We start from the raw sequence: 22,094 nt of genomic DNA, 5'->3' as shown, positions 1-22,094 counted from the left end.
ATACGGAGGATATAAGTAAAGGTAGCAAATCTGACTGGCTACCTAGCCAACTAGCTAGCTATTTGCTATCTATAAGCTATGTATTGGCTATCTAGGTATCTAAGTGCTATCTATTAGCTATGTAGCTGGCTAGCTATATGTCTCTCGTTTTACAAACACTTTAGCTCACAAACTTTTCACCTCACGAACCGGTCCGCATTGACAGTGATAAACGAGGGACTACTGTAATGTCACTTAGGGGTTTAGCTAAGGATCAATATGAGGTCATTTTAAGATCAGTGACATCTTTTATCAAACGGGTAACAAAATATGTAACATATTGATGAGAGGATATTAGCAACAACCAACAATGCTGACACGGAAAAGAGCATGTGATCAACGTTTCACATTTCGTGACGTCGACGATTGTGACGTCGTACATTTTTCTTCCTATCTCATTCAAATGTGCAGTCAAGAACGACGTCACTGCTCAGTGTCATTCGCCGTGACTACAAGTGTTGTAATAGTCCGTCACCACCTCTGTGTGTGACTAAATTAGAATACTTTGAGCAGTCGGTAATTCAAATCGTCACGGCATGTTAAAAAAAACTACGTTTCATGCAAAGGCAAACAGAACCATAAGCCACACAGTGGAATGTTGAGCATGCATCACGTAACACTCCAAACGACAAAATAGGGGGATACCGGGCTCAAAGGCGTATTCTTAGCCAAACATCGTATTACATTGTACTCTATACGCGATGTTATTAGTCACCTAATAATGAGGTTTATGTTTGAACAGTATAAACATGTCCGCTAACAGCGAACGTAGATATAATCTTTGTGTTTCTGATGAAAATTGGGATTGGACCACCCCTACGCGGCGGGCGAAATGGTTTGGTCCAACATTTCAGCCTCACTCCCGCTTCCCGCAGAGTGCGAGTCATGAAGCCCGTCAAACTGACGAGGCAGGGCCGCGGTCGAAGTTGGGACGGGGCCGTCCATTGCCGGAGAGTCGACAATCTCGAGGCTGCGTGACCACAGCTATGCTCCCAATTTCATTTTTATGCGCGTCGTCAACCGAGTGAGCGGCCGACATATGCCAGCCGGTTTTCTACTTTTAGGCGTGGGACTTATTAGTTATTCAAGTCAAAACCAACTCTCCCCTTCGGCACACTGAGGATGATTTTTTCTAATACTGGAAACGCACTAAGGACTCCATTTCGCAAACAGGTACCTCAAAACGTTTTCCACTCGCTCTATTCTACCTTTACGATTGACTTCCGCACGTCTTATTACTGATGTAATAATGGCGAAACCGAATTGGACATCAACTCGCCCCTAATGTCGATGTTTTATATGTGTGAAACCGGAGTGTTGCGTTCAGGGTCTTGTGAGGCATTCATTTGCTATGTGAAAAAAATGGAAGGTTGCGATACCGAAGAAAAACCAGGATTATTATGCTCGGTTGGAGGGTAAAAGAAAAGAGAAGAGCGCGGTATTTTAAAGCGCCCGTATGATTCAGATGTCTCTCGAGAAGAAAGGTGAATACCGGCGACGTGCATCAAGGAACGAAACAAACAAGCCAAGGACTTGACTTTTGGTTGCTCCTCAGCAACCCCGAATGGCATGAGAGGAAAATAAAGTTTTCCAGCAGCACTTCCAAAATAAATGGCATGCTCCCACTTTGCATTGGATTTGACAGCATTGTCCCTGAAAGGTGACGAGTTAAAGGACAACCGACGTCACTTTTTTGTTTCCTAACTGACATCAGAAAAACGTTTTATAGCATCTAAAATACCCAAAACACGCAGTATGATATTTTTAGTCAAATGAAAAACACCAATAAAAATGACTTAAAATGTCTAAAAAGTACTTCAATTTGAAACAGGAAGTGGCCAGTTTCAGAAGGTCCCGCCCCCATGTTCATGGTGTCACGGCAAGACGTCTTGCCTTGCTCGAGAATCAAAACAATGGCTTCAGATTCGGAGAATATTCTTTCTTGTCACTCATCCAGTTATGAATATGATTCAAATAGTTCTGAAGTAGAAAGCATACATGTTTGCAATCGATTAAACAATTTATTCCCTGCCATTTTGAGGCAATAGGGGGAGGGGGGTGTAGCACTAAAAAAGAGGCAGAAAATGGTGACAAAGCTCCGTGTCAGGAATTAATCAGCCAGTTTCCACTGATTAATTCCTTACATGGAGCTTTGTTGCCCTCTTCTGCCTCTTTTTGGTGCAACACGAAGTTTTCAGACCAAACAAGTACAGCAAAATGCATTGACGTGATGGAAGGACTGCTACAATGTGTCCTTTTTTCGGTCAGGGGCGTTCCTTCAGTGACGTAGAGTGAGAACTCGTCACCAACTCAAAAAGTAGACTTCCGGAATATTCAGCGTGAGTCTTAAAACGTCAAATATAGCTCTATGTGGTGGAATCTTTGTAAAATACGCTCAGCGGAAGTTATTTGAAGCCATTTTACAAATTATGGACACAACTTGTCCGGAGACGTCGGTTGTCGTCCTTTAAGCGTTGATGCATTCATTTTGTCCCGGTTGCATCTCTGGATTTCTCTCCGAATCTCATTTCTGAAAATAAAGCCTCCATTTTGCTTCATGTTCATGTTATCCTGTGGCAGGAGCTGAATGGGCGAGGCCTGTTACTGGAAGCCTTGCGCATTATACAGTATGACAAGCTCAGCTGGTCTGTTGCTGACTGATAAGATGTCGTCCGCTCCCCATTCTCTTTCTCGCAGTCGTGTATCCGAATGAATTGATCGGTGAATGAAACCCCAAAACTGACCCCCCAATCACATTGATGGCTTTTTGGTTTTTTATTTGATGGCGACCGCGACTGTCACCTTATTGTATTCATGTGACAACAGGAGGATTATTATTGATCACAAATGCGCTTTCATTTATTATTATTATTGTTTGTAATCTCATCCATCACAGGAAATCCTTTCCGGAATTTTTCTTTTTTTTTAATGCACGCTGCATTAATTAATTCAATCAATTTTTCATCAGTTGATTTAGACGAGGAATGGATGGGAGGTAACGTGAGGGGGGGGGGGGGGTAATAATACTACTAATAATAAATTTCATTTCTAAGCGCCTTTCAGAACTCTCAAGGTCACTTTACAGTCACAGGTTAAGTTTTTCTATGGATGAGCAGCGGCAGCCACACGCGCCAGCGTTCACTCAACCCGGAATAACTCAAATACTGTAGTTAGAAAGCTAGCTAGCTAATAGATAGCTAGCTAGATAGCCAGCCAGATAGCTAACAGATAGCAAATAGATAGCTAGCTAGGTAGCCAGCTAGATAGCCAGTTAGATAGCCAGATAGCTAGTTCATTAGCTAGTCCCACAATGGGGAAATTGTTAACATCACAATAGTTAAAAAAAATAAAATAACAACAATCATGATTATAAATCGGTATTTGTGTAAACAAAGTCTATTTGTCCATTATCTGTCTGCTGAAATATTTTTTGACAATGATTGACACAAATTATGCAAATGTGTGTATGCAAAAGTGTTTTCAAATATTCCAAAATAATAAATGCTTTAAATAGCACTTTTAACAACAGCTGAAGCTGGAACAAAGCGCTAACATGGACAAAAGGCGAAACCTGCCCCCTCGTGGCACATAAAAAACACTACCAGAGATCTGACCAGCGCTTTATCGACACCACTGCAAAAAACAAAAACAAAAAAAAAAAACACACATTTGGGAATGGCACTCCAACTCATGCTTTTCAATTCCCGAATACATTTGAGAATGGCAGTGAATGAGTTATTGATTGATAATTTTGTCAAAATCGCCAAATCTGATTTCCCAGTGACGCCAATATGAAGACGAAAGAAGCTCCCTTTCTTTCTCCACTCGGGTTGCTCAATCATGTCAGGGTTTCATGCTTCAGATTCCATTAGCTTCCTCTAAACTTGAGATTCTCCAAAGAGAACTTGATTGTGGGAGATAATCACTGAAAAATCCCTGAAGGGGAGAAAAGCTTTTTATCAGACTAGGACAAGTCACTGTGGAATTTGTGTTTGTTCCCCCTCATACCGGCTGCAACAAGTATAACACTGACACGTTTTGTTTTGTGTTTTCTTCATATTTTATTTCACACGCACTTGATTGGCATTAATGAGCAAATAGCGTTTTCAGTCTGCCGTTCACACAGCGGCGTGATCAAGGCTGCAGATTTCATTCAATGTTGTTTTCTTTTACACCCGCATGAATTAATGTAACGTGAACCTTTTTTTTAAATGTGTCTGCAAAGTGAAATCAAACTTTTTTGAGAGATATCTTTTAGCCTCCTACATTCTAATCAACTTTTAATTTTACTGGTGAGGAAAAAAAGGCCGACCCAATCTAACTTCCCATTGACAGTTTATTCATTCATTTATTTATTAATTCATCTATTTATTTATATTTACATATTTATTCAAAATCTAAATGCTAACAAATATTTAATTAAATAAGTATTTATCTAAATATGTATTTATTTAAATATGTATTCAAATATATCTATTCAATCATTTATTCATCTATCTATCCATCTATTTATTTATTCATTCATTTATATTTACATATTTATTCAAATATTGATATATCTAACTATTTTAAATATGTATTTAATTAATAATATAATTATCTAAATATCTATTTATTTATATATACATTTAAATATTTATTCAATCATCAATTTATTTATTCATCTATCCATCTATTTATTTATTCATTCATTTATATTTACATATTTATTCAACTATTGATGTATCTAACTATTTTAAATATGTATTTAATTAAATATGTAATTATCTAAATATTTATTTATTTAAATCTATATTTAAGTATATTTATTCAATCATCTATTTATTCCGTCATGTATTCATTTATCTCTTCATTTCATTCATTTAACTATTTATTTCTGTATTTATTTAAATGTTGTTTATTTATTGACATGTATTTAAAGTTCGATCGATTTATTCAATCATCTATTCAGTCATTCATTTATCTTTTCATTTACTCATTCTATTTATTTTTCTATTCATTTATTAATACATTTGTTTAAATATGTAATGAAATGCTGATTTATTCATGTATTTATTTAAATATTTACGCGTTCAATCATTTATTTATTCAGTCATTTATTAATTTATCCATTCATTTATTGTATTTATTTCTCTTTTTTTCCTATTCGTTTATTCATACATTTAAATATGTAATGAAATGCTGATTTATTTACTTATTCAAATTGTTTCCCCACCTCCAGTCACCCGTCAACCTCCTGTCTCCTCCCATGGCTCCCCCCAGCCCAAGCAACAACAGCAGCAGCAGTAGTAGCACTGCGGGCTGGGAGCAACTCAGCAGAACCAACCTGTACATCCGAGGCTTGTCGCCATCAACAACAGACCATGACCTGGTCAAACTCTGTCAGCCGTGAGTAGCGCGCTTGCTCCCTCTCGACTGCTGCTCTGCCATCGATTGATTTGCCTAGTTCCAAATTACGCCAGCACTCTTACATACAAAACTGCTTTAGGCTCCAATGACTGCTTTTGATGATGACACACTCGAAAATTCATCCATTCATCCGCTCATCCTCACAAATGCCACGGGTGTGTTGTAACCCATCCCGGCTGTATTTGGGCAGCGGGCGTGGTACACCCTGAACTGGTTTGCCAGCCAATCGCAGGGCACACACACACACACATACTAACAATCATTTGCACTCATATTCATGCCACGGGACAATTAAGAAAGACTCTTAATATGCCATGCGTGAATGCTTTTATAATAATAATAATAATACATTTCATTTCTAAGCGCCTTTCAAAACTCTCAAGGTCACTTTACAGTCACAGGATCAGTTTTGCTGTGGGTTAGCAGCGGCAGCCACACTCGCCAGCGTTCACTCAACTCGGAAGTAACTCAAATAGATAGAAAGCTAGCTAGCTAGGTAATAGATAGCTACTTTACAGTCACAGGCTAAGTTTTTTTTTTGTGGGTTAGCAGCGGCAGCCACACGCGCCAGCGTTCACAAAACCCAAAGACATCAAAGATAGTTAATATATAGCTAACAGCTAGATAGCCAGCCAGATAAATAGCTAATAGCCAGCTAGATAGCTAATATATAGCCAGTGAGATTGCCATATAGACAATACAATATCATGGATCCTACTTTATATGGCGCTTTCACAACAGCTGCAGCTGTAACAAAACGCTTCACATAATGGTCAACACAAAGCAAAATCATAAACACAACAGGAAGATAAAAACATGGACACTTGTGCATGCTTTACGAAAACATTTAGGACTGAATTTTGGGAGGGTTTGGAACGGATTAGGGCATTTACATGGAAAACACATCTTGGCTTACAAATTTATGAGTTGTACATATACTTTTGGAATGTGGGAGGAAACCTGAGTACCAGTAGAAAACCCACACAGGCACAGGGAGGACACTGCTTTAAAGTACCTTTTTTTTTTTTTCGCAATCGTTAGTAGCGTCAGTGAATTCTGTCTTCACCGAGGGGTCGTCGTCCATTTTCCGTCCTCATTCTGTGGACGTTGACGCCTGCATTGCAGCCTCTTCCAATATCTCATGCCACTGCCATGATGTCATAGTCGCTGAACCCTCCCTTGTTGCATGCTGTACAACTGGCTCTCTCACACTCTCTCTTATCCTCTCATGCATATGACGTATACATTGTCTTTCTGCTTGTCCCTCAAGGTATGGCAAAATCGTATCAACAAAAGCCATCCTGGACAAGACGACAAACAAATGCAAAGGTGGGTGGACTCATTTACGACGGCGCGCTCACGCAACGCTAGCTCGCGTTGGTTGGGACACTTTTAATGAAAACAAGAGTCCAGCTGCTTTAAAGGACAACCGACACCTCCGGACAAGTTGCGTCCATCATTTGTAAAATCACTTCAAATCACTTCTACTGAGTGCATTTTACAAAGATTCCACCGCATATAGCTATATTTTACGTTTTATGACTCGTGCTGAATATTCAGGAAGTCTTGTTTTCGAGTTGATGACTATGCCCTAAGTGACGTCACGGAGGGAGCGCCCCTGACCGAGAAAGCGACACACAATGCATTTTGGGTACTTTTTTTTTCGTCTGAAAACACAGTGTTGACGGCGAAATTAGAAGGAAAATTACATAAATAATGCGATGGTGAATCGTTGTGTGTTGCAGCCAATTGCGGTAACACCAGTCTTTGAAATAACGTCTGCCCGGAGGCCCGCGGCGTACAACTTTTACGTCGGGCGTACAAGTTTCAAAACGTCTCGGCCGGGGTGGACGACAACTTCTGCAAGAAAAAAATAATAATATTTTTTTCAAATTAAACGTTTGTTTTATTCAATAAAGCAAAGGCTACAATCAAACCGCTACAAACCACGTGGACTCCTCTTTCTAAGCACCTTTCAAAACTTTCAAGTACACTTTACAGTCGCGGTATAGTCCGAAGCACGAAACAGGCTTCTGATTGGCTGCTGTGCCGAGTATGGAAATTTGAACGGGGCGGCTTACAACTTTATGGCCAGGCAGGCAACTTTTCAGAGTTGTCTGCCCTGGTGTCCGCTAACTTTTTATCATGAGTTTCAGACACTGGTAACACGCATAAAGAAGGTGTAAGATGACACAAATTTGCAGCGGACAAATATAGCCCATTTCCAACGGAGCTTGGGCGCCATCTTGTGCATTTTCTGGGACGCCACATTGGTGTCCAGACGGCTCGAATTGATACGGAAGGACTTCTTTAATCGATTCCAAACATGCATGCTTTCCTCTTCAGAACTATTTGAATCCTATTCATAACTGGATGAGTAACAAGAAAGGATTTTCTCCGAATCTGAAGTCTCTGAAGCCATTGTTTTGATTCTGGAGCATGGCAGTGTGTGACCAATAGTGATGTCATGAACAAGGGGGCGGGACTTTCTGAATCTCCCCAGTTCCGAGCTCATTTTGTGGCAGTTTTGGGACAATTGAAGTCATTTTTATTGGTGTTTTGCATTTGACGAAAAATATCAGCCCTGCGTGTTTTGGGTATTGTAGATGCTATAAAATGTTTATTCTGATGTCAGTTAGGAAACAAAAAAATGGTGTCGGTTGTCCTTTAAATGATCCCTGAGAATATTCCTGAAAAGTAGCCGACCGACTGTGTTGAGTGAGCCATTCCAATTGAAAATCTTTCAAAATTTCAATCCGCCATCTTTCCAAATGTTCAGCGTACCCCTACGACATAAGCTTTTCAGCTTTTAAAGAACAATCGCGCGTCCGCTTTTATTTAGTTTCAACGGGGCTAAAAATAGTTCCAGGAGGAGCCGGCCATGTTTGTACGCCGCGGAACAAAGCGCCGACCTCAGCCGTTCGCATCACGGCGCTCGCCGCACGTCAGCACTTTTTTTTTTTTTTCCCGCCAGCATCCAAAGCATATCGAGCCGCAGTTAGCGACATAGCCGATGCTACAAATTAACCTTTCGTTTCATCCAGAAGGAAAATGATATTATTGACGAACGTACGTGACCCTGACTGTCCCGCGTCCCCTTCTTTGTCTCCTCAGGATACGGATTTGTGGATTTCGATAGTCCCACCGCAGCTCAGAACGCCGTGATTGCCCTCAAGAATAGCGGCTTTCAAGCTCAGATGGCAAAGGTGAGAAAAAAAACGTGGAAAAAAAATAAAATAAACCCTGCCTCGAGTTTTGCAAACACGTAAACCGTTTTGCTTTCCCCTTTTTTTTTGCGCATCCATCAAACAAAGTTTCACTGTTTTTTTTTTATCCCTTCGCCAGTCGAACAAATGGGGAGGAGATTGCATAGCTTTACAAACCCGATTGACTGTGTCCTTGCCAAAATGGCTGCCATTACGTCCGCCGCGCCCGTCCGTCGCTAGTTTCTTAATTCTCTCCCCTTTGTCCGACAGATCTGTAAACCATCACCAAGCTCTTGAAAACAATCTTTGTTGTCTAAAATATTGCACTTTAACCATAAAAACGTCATCGTGGTGCCTTTTTCACGCTTCTATGTTACTCATTCTGCAGGAACACTAGACGTGTTCGGAAACATGCAGTAGTGTACCTGTCAATATTTATCTAGCTATCTAGCTAGCTACCTATTTGCTATCTAGCTAGCTAGCTATTGGCTATAGGGCTAACTATTAGCTATGTACTTGAGAGTTTTGAGAGGCGCTTGTAGATGCAATGTATTATTATTATTATCTGTCATCTAGCTAGCTTTCTATCTATTTGAGTTACTTCCGGGTTGAGGCAACGCTGGCGCATGTGGCTGCCGCTGCTCACCCACAGAAAAACTTATCCCGTGACTGTAAAGTGGCCTTGAGAGTTTTGAAAGGCACTTATAAATAAAATGCATTATTGGATTGGATTGGATTGGATATGCCTTTATTAGTCTCACAGTGGAGAAATTTACATTTCACATTATTATTACTATTATTATTATTATTATTACGAGGAATTCATGCTTGACTGTGCGCTATTACTGCAAGATAGCTAAGTGAACGCTGGCGCATGTGGCTGCTTGTGACTGTAAAGTGACCTTGAGAGTTTTGAAAGGCGCTTATAAATGAAATATATTATTATTATGATAAAGTACAAACTAAAATTTCAAATTGTCGTATGTAAACCACAATAAGTCTTTTTTTTTTTAATTAAAATTTGAAAACTAGTTTTTCATGAATTTGTTGTGTGCTCCAAATGTAATACAATGACACCTCAGCTGACAAACTTAATTTGTTCCCAGAAAGTGTGGAAGGCAAAAAGTTCGTCTTCTAAACATGTATTTCCCATCAGAAACCATTAAAATGAGAACAATCCGTTCCCAGGCCCCAATAAAACATATTTTCTTTGCTAAATAAGCCTTAAAACTACACAAAATATACCTTATTCTATGTATAATAAATTGCTATTGGATTGGTTTGACACTCTTACATCAAAATTCAAGTCAGCTGGAATAATTTGTAAACTATTACTTCAAATGGGCGTAAACATCAAGGTCATACAAGTTGACATGATTTTCTTTCGCGAGGACACATGATGACGTGGCGGGGCGGGGCCTGGAGTTTGACAACTGCGCCGTAACCTCATTAAGTATGCAAATTAAATTACAATTACCAACACATGAAGAGGCCTCTAGAATTCCTTCTCGTACGCCATCCGAGGTCGTCCATAGTTCATCTATACTCTTCGTACCACAAAAATCGCGTTTAGGAAGTCACGTTAGCTGCGCGCGGCGTCTCGACAACTGCGTCGTCTCCCGCCTGCAGATTGACGATCAAGATGCTCAAAACACGACGCCATTTACTCCCCGTTCTGATCTTGCCAAACCAGTTTTGAACCAGTTTTTTTTTCTGGATTCTATTTCCTTTCACCGACCGGGTTATAAGGATAATAATAATAATAATAATAATAATAATAATAAATTTCATTTCTTAGCGCCTTTCAAAACTCTCAAGATCACTTTACAGTCACAGGATCAGTTTTTCTGTGGGTGAGCAACGGCAGCCACACGCGTCAGCCTTCACTCAACCCCGGAAGTAACTCAAATAGAAAGCAAGCAAGCTAGCGAGAGAAAAGATAGCTAATAGCTAGCAAAAAGATAGCTAATAACTAGCGAATGGATAGCTAATACCTAGTGAATAGATAGCTAATAGCTAGCGAATAGATAGCTAACACCTAGCGAATAGATCGCTAATACATAGCGAATAGATACCCATTAGCTAGTGAATTGATAGCAATTAGCTAGCGAATAGATAGCTAATAGCCAGCAAATAGATAGTAGGCAGCAATGGCGGCGGACGTGGCGGCCGAAGCCTCTGACTTCAAGATGGCGCCACGAGAGTGGCTGCCTTTCCAGCAGCTCCTGTATTTTTGTTTTCTACTTCTTTCTTTCCTTTCCTCTTCCGTTCATCACTTTGCTACCGTGAAATCTGTTTAAAAATAACCTTTTTTTTTTCCCTGGTCACGTGTCACCTTGCTGACCGTCTGGTAATGGATGCGGCCATCTCTCACATTTCTGCTGATGCTATTAGAAGAGAAATGAGCTGATGCTAGCATAAAAAAAAACATGACTACGTACAGCTCTAGGCAACAATTGTTCACAGCGGCCATTTTGGACCTCGAGCTAACATCACATATGAACTGGTCTCCACTAAACCTGCGGTGCCTTTATTTTGCCCCCCTTTCATTTCAGCAACAAGAGCAAGACCCAACCAACTTGTATATTTCCAACCTGCCCGTGTCCATGGACGAGCAGGAGCTGAAGAATATGCTGAAGCACTTTGGCCAGGTTATATCCACTCGCATCTTGAGGGACTCGGGCGGAGCGAGCAGAGGAGTAGGCTTTGCCAGGTAGGTCAAAATAGCCATTGCTGAGTTAGCATTTCAGGACTGCTGGCAGGTTGGAAATATCCTACTTTGAGTGTCGATGCTGGAAACGTTACACTTGAACTATAAACACGAGATTCAAATGACGTCGGATGAGGAACGTTTTGTGGTGGGCTTGCTCATCTTTTCAAAAGCCCTTTAACTGATTTGTTGCCATTCCCGGTTTTCTTCAGGATTTTTTTTGGGTTGCAGATAAAGCGGCGGTCAGACCTCTGGCAATGTTTTTTCCCCTTCCGCAAAGGAACAGAATTTGCCTTTTGTCCATGTTCGCGCCTCGTTCCAGCTTCAGCTGTTGTTAAAGCGCTATATAAACTATGTATGGATTGTATTTTGTACAGCCGCCCCCATTTCAAGTGCAGATAACTCCAGACCCATATAATTTAGGAATTAACTGTATTTTTTCTGATGAAAGAAGAGCATTTATGGTTTCTAACGCTGAATTGAATATTTATACAGTCCTAAAACTCAATGTTCCGTGGGTCCTGCAATTTGAATGAAAATGACAAAAAATACATTGGCTGGCAGTGAATGACAATTTTTTTAAACACATTTTGACAGGCTATAACCCTATTTACACTCACCAACTGCCTCAAAATGTTTTTTTGTTGAATACGCCACTGCAAAATTGACGAGCTGTGTCATGGGAAATTATGCGACAGCTTTGCAAATCTCTGCTAGAATTAAATAAAAATGCACCGATTAATCACTAACCCGACTGCGCTCTTTTGTCTCCTAAATTCAGGATGGAATCGACGGAAAAATGCGACGCTGTCATTTCTCACTTCAACGGCAAGTTCATGAAGACGCCCGCCGGTGTCCCAGGTAAAGAATATCACATTAAAAAAAAAAACGCAATACAGTGATACCTCTGTTTACGAACCCCTTGGCTTACAAACTTTTTGGTTTACGAATGTTAAATTCCTGAAAATTTTACCTTGGCATACAAACTATTTTTCGGGATACACACGGAGCTGCCACAACGAGTGATGTGTCTTTTGCGAACGAGCCAGTTCTCCTAACAAGAAAATGGCAGCCGACTTGTTTTGGTCCTCTATTCCCCGCCCCCAGATCAACTCAGCTAAACAGAACACAATTGATGAGGAACTAGGTAAAATTATGGCAGAGAAAGCACCTACAAGGGATCATTCCTCAAGATGGTGAAAGAAGAAGGCTACGTTCCTCATCAAGTGTTTAATGCTGAAGAAACCGGCCACTCCATTCAATCAAGCCATCAATGACCATCACAAAGGTCAATAAAACGACTTTATTGCACAGTACAGTTTATTTCTTTAATGATAATACCATAGCACATTTATTATACATAAAATAAGGTATATTTTGTGTTGTTTTAAGTCTTATTGAGTTGAAAATGATGTTTTATGGGGACCTGGGAACGGATTATTCTCATTTTAATGGTTTCCTATGGGACATTCATTTTTGGGATACACACTTTTCGCCTTACACACTCTGTCTGGGAACCAATTAAGTTCGTAAGCCTAGGTATCACTGTATTCAATTTCTGCCTTTATTTCCTATCATTCGGTCACTGTGAACTGGTTTCCGGGTGGCGGGGGGGGCGGGGTGTCAGACAACCATTTCCTACCTTCCAAATCGGGGTCTACGGCGAGAGGGATCGTATACATTCAGCCTAAGAGGCTCACCGTGGCCTCCACTCCCAGTTTAATCTTTTTTAACTGGATTATCTGACAGAAATAGTCCCTGGCAGCCATGCCTCCTTTCAGAAGGCCGTGGGGGGGGGGGGTCATGAGGGGGGTTTACAGGCCCACGGTCGGCAAATTACAAGCTTGTGTCATCCGGCCGCTTAGTAAACGACTGTTGGGAAAACACGAAAACACCCAGACTGCTTTTAATCAAGCTTGGTTTTAATTCTCTTGTGCCCCCCCTCCCCCCCCAGCACCCACTGAACCTTTGCTTTGCAAGTTTGCCGACGGCGGGCAGAAAAAGAGACAAAACCAAAACAAGTTTGCTCAGAACGGTCGAGGTTGGCTTCGAGATGGAAACGCCAGACTGGTAAGCATTGCATGTCACACTTAGGCCTTCAGTAGTGCTAGGTCTGAATCAATCAGCTGTGAGTATGGTGTGATATTACTGTTTGGCCAGCAAATTACTTGTGAATACTATCATTAAACTGTTTGAATTTTTACTATGAACGTATGTATTCATGACAACCTCATAAAATTGCAATATTATTTGCTATTTTTGCTAGCTTCTTAGCTATGTATAGTATATCTGCAACCAAATCCATTTGTTCTCCTTCAGCCAACCCCTATTAAATCGACACAAAAATGTATATGCTTATGCAGCTGGCTACAAATACATCGTGCTAGCCCTGGCCAGTATGCACTTATCACTAGCAGCGAGTGATACGATGATTGGCTAGTGACTAGCCAAACATAATTTGCGAACGTCTTCCAGAAGGCCTTGGGTTGCCAACTCAAACTCTGATTGGTTAAAGCAACAGTTTCATCGACACTTATTTTATTCTTCGGGGCCTTCAGAATCGATAGTGAAGGCGTCCAGGTAGATTTCTGACCCTGATAACAAATGATGGCTGAAATGTGATTGGTTAAATGCTTAAATACGAAAACACACATCTGGAAAAATATTTTTAGGCCAGTAGAGAAGGCCTTGCAGGCCCTGACGGCCGACCACTGACAACAATCCATTCTTTTGTTTTTTTTCTTCAACTTGTTCTTTTCAGGCCGGAATGACCCTCACGTATGATCCCAGTGCAGCTGCCATGCAAAACGGGTACGTTGAGCTTGCTTTTTTTTGCGCTCTGTTGTCGTCAATGTCACTAATTGTTCTGCGTGATTATGTTTTTTGATGCGCACAGGTTCTTCCCGACAGCGTACAGCATTTCAAACAGGATGATTGCTCACACGCCCTTATCCACGTACATGTCGCCGCTTTCAGCCTACCAGGTTGTTGGTTGTTGCAATTTAATCGAGAGAACATCGATGTCTGCATGTGCTGCGGCACCATTTGTGTTTAAAATATCCCCATTGCTTGAAGAGTAGTGTAACTCTCGAAACATTGCGGAATTTATTCGGGAAATTAAAAGCGTGACGGAGTGCCATTCCCAAATTTGTTTGGGTTTTGGTGTTTCTTTGGGGGGGTGCACATAAAGCGCTGGTCAGACCTCCTGTAATGTTTTTCCCTCCCCTGAGGGGGGCAGCATTTGCCTTTTGTCTATGCTAGCACTTTGTGACAGCTTCAGCCGTTGTTAAAGCGCTATATAAATCAATATGTATGCATTTTATTTTATTTGGAACAGCCGCCCCCATTTCAAACTCAGATAACTTCCGACCCATATAACTGAGGAATTAACTTTTCTGATGAAGGAAGAGTTTTGCTCATCGCCTGGTGTGAAAGAGTTAATGTCTAAAGTTCAATTTGAGATTGACAATATAATAAATACATTTTAACGTACTTAAATTTAAACCAAAAAATAATATATATAGAAGCGTTCAGGTATCGCTACTTTAAGATCATCCAGTACAACCGCCACTTATACACACACAATGAAACCACATTCCTGTCTATGCAAGGCGTGTCAGCGAGAAAAAGAGAATCATAAGCATAATATCATTTTTTTCCTTCTGTGTGATGATCCAGATGCAGAACCCGTCTTGGATGCCTCATCAGCCCTACATTATGCAACACCCCGTAAGCACCCAGTTTTTTTTCTTAATAATAATAATAATAATAATACATTTGATTTATAAGCGCCTTTCAACACTCTCAAGGTCACTTTACAGTCACAGGATAAGTTTTTCTGTGGTTGAGCAGCGGCAGCCACATGCGCCAGCGTTCACTCAACCCGGAAGTAACTCAAATAGATAGAACGTTAGCGAGCTCGCTAACTTTCTATCTATTTAATGACTATACCATTAACCTGCGTGCATCTTTTTAGGTAGGATTCATGCTTAATTGATATCTGAAATAGTGTTTTTGACAATGCGAAAGTCATTTACAGATATGTGATATTATAAAATAATGTGTATGTGTGTATGTATGTAAACTGTGTATAGTTCTGTATGTATATGGGTATATATATGTATGTATATATTTGTACTGTATATATGTATGTGTATATGTACTGTATATACGTGTTTATGTGTGTATATGTGTAGAATTATTGTTCAGAGTAGAAGTGAAACTTTTTTTTGGAAGCTGCACATAAGGTGATTTATACAGAGCTATTATTATTATTATTATTATTATTATTATTCAACATTTACGGGGTTGATGTTGTTGTTTCCAGAGTGCGGTCATATCGCCCTCTGTGGAGCCGTCGTTGTCAATGCAGCCGCCATCCCTAATGACTCCGCTGGCCCAGCAAATGAGTCATATGTCTTTGGGCAATGCAGGAGCGGTAAGAGAACAGCGCTTTTTGATCAGAAAAAAACTCGAGTAACAGGGGGAGTTCCAGTTCCCTTTGTTACAAATCATCCCCCCGCCCCCAAAATGAAACAAACTTTGCCAAGCCTTCAAGCTCTCCCGAATAAGACCTTCTTTCAGGATCTTCCACAACTTTGATGTCATCCCCGGTCATTAAAAACCGGTTCCTAAATGAGCTTTACCTTTAACAAAACGGCAACATGATAGGGAGGCGAAAACACGCTGACACCGGGTGGCCAAAAGTGATACTGCAATATTTTCCTTACAAATAAAGTAAAGTCTCGTTATATCGATATTCAAGGGAGTCCGAAAAAATATCGATATAACCGGGACTATCGATATATCCGACCCTGTTTGCATGTAATTTTCTCCGTGCGTGCATAGAAATAGTATCGATATAACAGGGACTATCGATATATCCGATATCGATATAACGAGACTTTACTGTAAATATAATAACAATAATAATAATAATAATAATAAGAAGAAGAATACATTTCATTTATAAGCACCTTTCAAATCTCTCAAGGTCACTTTACAGTCACTGGATAAGATTTTCTGTGGGTGAGCAGCGGCAGCCACACGCGCCAGCGTTCACTCAACCCAAAAGTAACTCAAATAGATAGAAAACTCGCTAGGTATCTAGCTAATAGATACAGTAATAATAACTGTTATTTATAATCACCTTTCAAAACTCTCAAGGTCACTTTACAGTCACAGTCGCTAATAGATAGAGTCACCTAGCCAGCTAGATAGCTAAACGATAGCTAGCAAGCCAGCTAGAAGATAGCAAATAAATAGGTAGGTAACTAGCTAGCTAATAGATACAGTAATAATAATAATACATTTCATAAATACATGCAGAAATAAATACATAAATAAATAAAAAGGCAAACAGCTAAAACATTTGTTTACGACACGGAAAGACTATTTTAGAGACAGCGTTTTGATTTATGACCGTGGTCAGGCAACACTTTCAACTCTTATGTCAAAGCGCCACCAGTTGTGACATAAATCCTACAACTCCCATCTTTCTCTGCCTCTAGTTCATGGCCAACAGCAGTCCGATGCAGAGTGCTTACATCCCTCAGTACACCCACATGCAACCGGCGGCCGTCCCCGGAGATGTAAGCGCATCAACACCTTGAAGCAAAACATTTTTCGGAAAAAATGGGGAACTACAGTGACCCCTCGGTTTACGAACTTTTCAGTTTACGAATGTTAAATTTATGAAAATTTTACCTTGGCATATGAACTATTTTTCCGGTTACACAAACAAGCCCGTTCTCCGAAAAGAAAATGGCAGCCGGCTTGTTTTGGTCCTCTATTCCCCGCCCCTAGTCATCGGTTAAAGCCACGTGATTGGTCAAGAACGCAGCAGTTGAGTGGGGGCGTTTTAAACATTAAAGAGACAGGCAGACAACATAAAGAGAGAGTGACAAAATGGATAGAAAAGAGTGACATTTGGACTCGTTTCAACTTTGATAGTTCAAAGGCAGAGTGTAGACTGCAAGGTTAAAATTCCCAACAATCAGGATCCACAAATAGCCCACACAAGCCATCTGTACACTTGATGCAAAAAGCTATCAACCCAGCTAAACCGAACACAATTGATGAGGAACTAGGTAAAATTATCGCAGACAAAGCACCGACAAGGGATCATTCCTCAAGATGGTATAAGAAGAAGCATCAAGTGTTTAATGCTGAGGAAAGCGGCCACTCCATTCCATCAAACCATCGACCATCACAAAGGTAAATAAAACCACTTAATTATACAGTACAGTTTATTTCTTTCATTATAATACCATAGCACATTTATTATACATAAAATAAAGTATATTTTGTGTAGTTTTAAGGCTTAGAAAATTAGAAAGTAGAAAATTAGAAAGTAGAAAATGATGTTTTATGGGGACCTGGGAACGGATTATTCTCATTTTAATGCTTTCCTGTGGGAAATTAATTTTTGGGATACACACTATCTGTGAACCAATTCAGTTCGTAAGCCAAGGTATCACTGTATTGGCGACGTGGCGTTCTCTCTTACAGGAAAACGGAGTCGCGTCTCAAGTGGACACTTTGGGCAACCCGTCGTCGTACGTCTACCAACAAAGCAAGTAGTGCAGACTTAACGTTTTGGACAACCACTACAGTAACAAAAAGCAATGAAACGCTATGGATCTCCCTCACCGTTTTTTGCACTGGTTTTGCAATTTTGGCGAGGCTATTTTATTTTTCTGTCGAAAACAATTCTCAAAAAAAGTTTTTTTTTATTATTTTCATACAAGAAAAAAAAGATTTATTTTTTACCAAAGATTGCCAAGAAATACAATAAGAAAAAACAACCCTATATGGCGATCAATTTCTTTTTCCGCTTTAATATTTGAATGTGTTTTTTTTATGTGTGCTTGCTGTGCGAGTGTTGCCATGGCGAAATGTTTCATGTTTTTTTTTCACCACTTACGTCGTGCTTTTAGATGAAAATTCTATCGGATTACAGTTTGCCTTAACAATTTTGCGATTGTTTAAATCGGCAACAAAAACACAAAAAAATGGAAGAAAGGGGCTGTTGCTTTGTAAATAAGCTAATGTCATGTGATTTATTATTATTATTATTATTATTATTATCATATATTTGCTGCAGCGGGCCAACACGGAGTCGATGTAGTAATGTACTGACACCTATTGATTTTATTTTGATATTTATTTTGGGGGGAAAAAAATACTTTACATGGTGCGAGATGTTTTGCTTAAAGATCTTGTGGATTTGTTATTTTATTTCTCATTTAAAGGACAACCGACACCATTTTTTTTGTTTCCTAACTGACATCAGAAAAACGTTTTATAGCATCTAAAATACACAAAGCACGCAGGCTGATATTTTTAGTCAAATGCAAAACGACAATAAAAATGACTTCAAGTGTCTCAAAACTATTTTCAAAATGCCCTCGGAGAAGCCGAGTTTCAGAAGGTCCCGCCCCCTTTTAGTGACGTCGCGCCAGGATACTCTTTCACAAACTGCCTTGCTCCAGAATCAAAACAATGGCTTCAGAGAGTTCAGATTCGGAAAAAGATCCTTTCTTGTTAGTCATCCAGTTATGAATATGATTCAAATAGTTCTGAAGAGGAAAGCATAAATGTTTGCAATCGATTAAAAGAAGTCATTACGTATCAATTCGAGCCGTCTGGACTCTAATGTAGCGCCCAGAAAATGCACAAGATGGCGCCCAAGCTCCGTTGGAAATGGGCTGATTTGTCTGCTGGGAATTTGTGTCAGCTAGTATCAAATAGTAGTCTTGGTGCAACACACAATGATTCACCGTGGCGTTATTTATTTGTTTTCCTTCTAATCTCGCCATCAACATGCATCAAAACGATGTTTTCAGACCAAACAAAGTACCCAAAATGCATTGCGTATCGCTTTCTCGGTCAGGGGCGTTCCCTCCGTGACGTCACGTCAGGAACCGTCATCAACTCAAAAACAAGACTTCCTGAATCTTAAATGGTAAAATATAGCTATAAGCGGTGGGATCTTTGCAAAATACGCTCAGTCAAAGTCATTTGAAGTGATTTAACAAATTACGGACGCAACTTGACCGGAGGTGTCGGTTGTCCTTTAACAAGCTAAAAGGAACACAGATTTCGAATTGGATACCTCCTTCCCCACACACACACGTACACAACACACACGTACACAACAAAGCCTTTGACAATGGCCTTTTTATGGAAGCTACCAGGAAGACACGCCTTGTGTCGTGCCTCCATTTTGAAATAGGAAACCCAACAGTCGGCACTTTTTTTGTTTTTAAAAACACCAAAGATTACGAGTTCGTCTACGGGAAGGAAAACGGACATTTTGAACTCTCCGATGGAAGCTTTTTAGCGACGGAGGACGGATTGTGCCTTTTCTTAACGCGGGAATCCCACAAAGTGTTTTTGTGTTGACAGAAAAGGAGATGAGGCAATCTGATCATGACTGTTTAACTCATTCACTGCCATTCCGGAATTTATTCGGGAATTGAAAATATGACGTGGAGCGGCATTCCCGAATTTGTTCGGGTTTTAGTTTAGTCTTGCGCTGGTCAGACCTCTGGCAATGTTTTTTTTCCCCTTTCCACGAGGGGGCAGCATTTGCCTGTTGTACATTTAATAGTAATAATAGTAATAGTAATAAAAAAATAATAATAAAAATTAAAAAAAAAAATACAAATTTAAAACAAAAAATAAATAATTAAAAATTACAAATTAGAATTTAAAAATGTAAACATTTTAACAATTATTATTAAGAATAATAATAATAATAATAATAATAATAATACCATTTAATTTCTAAGCGCCTTTAAAAGGACACTTTACAGTCACAGGATTTTTTGTGCAGGTGAGCAGCGGCAGCCATTCGCGCCAGCCTTCACTCTACCCGGAAGTAACACAGCAGCAAAGTTATGAAAGGAAGAAGTAGAAAAACATAAGCATGTCTTGCCCCCCATTTAAAGCTCAGATAACTCCAGACCCATATAACTTAGGAATTAACTTTTTTTTGTGATAAAAGTGTCACGTGAGTAGTTTTTAATTCCTTAACTCATTCACTGCCATTCACAAATTTATTTGGGAATTGAAAATATGACATCAAGTGCCATTCCCAACATTTATTTCGGTTTTGTTTGTTCTTGTTTGGGTGCCGATAAAGCGATATTTTCCCCCCCCCTTCTACATGGTGGAAGCATTTCCCTTTTGTCCATGTTAGCGCTTTGTTCTGCTTTAGCTATTGTTAAAGCCCTATATAAACCAATATGCACAATATGTACTACATTGTATTTTGGACAGCCGCCCTCATTTCAAGCTCATAACGCCAGACCGAGATAATTTAGGAATTAACTCTTATTCTCTGATGAAAGAAGAGAGTCTAAGGTTTCTTACGCTCAATTGAATGTTTATGTAGTCCTAAAATTCAATATGCTACGGGTCGTGCAATTTGAGTGAAAATGACAAAAACCCTGGCACTGGAGTGGACACATTTTTTGCACGTCTGGCAGTGAATGAGTTAAAAAACAAATTTGGTTTGATCTGATATGAGAAGTGGTGCTTTCAATGTCTTTTTAAGGGGGGGGGGGGGGGGGGGGGGGGGGGGGGGGTTAATATTATTGATCAAGATGCTATTCCAACAAGTGGTCAATCAGACCAGATTATCTACCTCAGTTTTTCCAATGTTTCTCAGTTCTAAACCGGGTTAGCAAAGTCCAGCTCACTTCCCAGACCAAATTTGAAGCTCAGGAGTTGCTCACGCAGCGTCGTTTCCTTTTTTTTTTTTTCCGGGCTGTATTTTTGCTTTCAGGAAATGGGAGGTGAGGGGGGTTCAACCGCATGCTTCTTAGCTTTAGTAAACAAACTCCTACTTTCACCTCAGTTGCTCTGTGCTCATTTTCTAAATACAGTGATACCTTGGCTTACGAACTTAATTGGTTCCCAGACAGAGTGTATAAGGTGAAAAGTATGTATCCCAAAAATTAATTTCCCATAGGAAACCATTAAAATGAGAATAATCCGTTCCCAGGTCCCCATAAAACATAATTTTCAAATTTTCTAAGCTTTAAAAATACACAAAATATACCTTATTTTATGTATAATAAATGTGCTATGGTATTATAATGAAAGAAATAAACTGTGCTGTAGAATAAAGTCGTTTTATTTACCTTTGTGATGGTCATTGATAGCTTGATGGAATGGAGTGGCCGATTTCATCAGCATTAAACTATTGATAAGGAACGTAACCTTCTTTCACCATCTTGATGGATGATCCCTTGTAGGTGCTTTCTCTGCGATAATTTTACCTAGTTCCTCAATTGTGTTCCGTTCAGCTGGGTCGATAGCTTTTTGCATCAAGTGTACAGATGGCTTGTGCGGGTTGTTTGTGGAGCCTGATTGATGGGATATTTTAACCTTGCGGTCTACACTCTGCCTTTGAACTATCAAAGTTGAAACTCTCACTGTCGTAAAATGTTCATAAATGTAACGTTCGTAAACCGAAAGGTTCGGAAGCCAAGGGTAAACCGAGGTATCACTGTAGTTTGGCACCCCATCGTAGGTGGAGACAAAGTCACAAGAGCCATTATTTGGGTGTCAAAACGTTTTAACTGAGGTTATGTGTCACCCCCCAACATCTCCCCCGTGACTGAGAGCTAAAATAAATCGCGTTTTTGTAATATTTTGCTGCCCGAGAAGGCGTCTGAATCAAGTGCCATCGCGTCGAGGTCGGAAAAAAAATGTGTCAA

General features: G+C 39.9%; 1 protein-coding gene across 1 annotated transcript; it reads left to right on the top strand.

Annotated features, from left to right (window-relative positions):
- Positions 1–917: 917 nt before the first annotated feature.
- rbms1b (RNA binding motif, single stranded interacting protein 1b) lies at positions 918–20,936 on the top strand. Its single transcript, XM_089002421.1, has 13 exons — positions 918–1,212; positions 5,261–5,427; positions 6,719–6,777; positions 8,563–8,654; positions 11,210–11,367; positions 12,146–12,225; positions 13,319–13,434; positions 14,126–14,175; positions 14,261–14,348; positions 15,043–15,093; positions 15,692–15,802; positions 16,875–16,955; positions 17,875–20,936. The coding sequence occupies exons 1-13, from the start codon at positions 1,162–1,164 to the stop codon at positions 17,944–17,946; spliced, it is 1,176 nt and encodes a 391-aa protein (XP_088858547.1). The 5' UTR covers positions 918–1,161; the 3' UTR covers positions 17,947–20,936.
- The last annotated feature ends 1,158 nt before the right edge of the window (positions 20,937–22,094 follow it).

This window comes from Hippocampus bargibanti, linkage group LG08 (assembly GCF_051943395.1).
Source record: "Hippocampus bargibanti isolate YZ-2025 linkage group LG08, ASM5194339v1, whole genome shotgun sequence".
In the NCBI taxonomy this organism is placed as follows: Eukaryota; Metazoa; Chordata; class Actinopteri; order Syngnathiformes; family Syngnathidae; genus Hippocampus; species Hippocampus bargibanti.
This window is presented reverse-complemented; position numbering and strand designations above follow the sequence as displayed.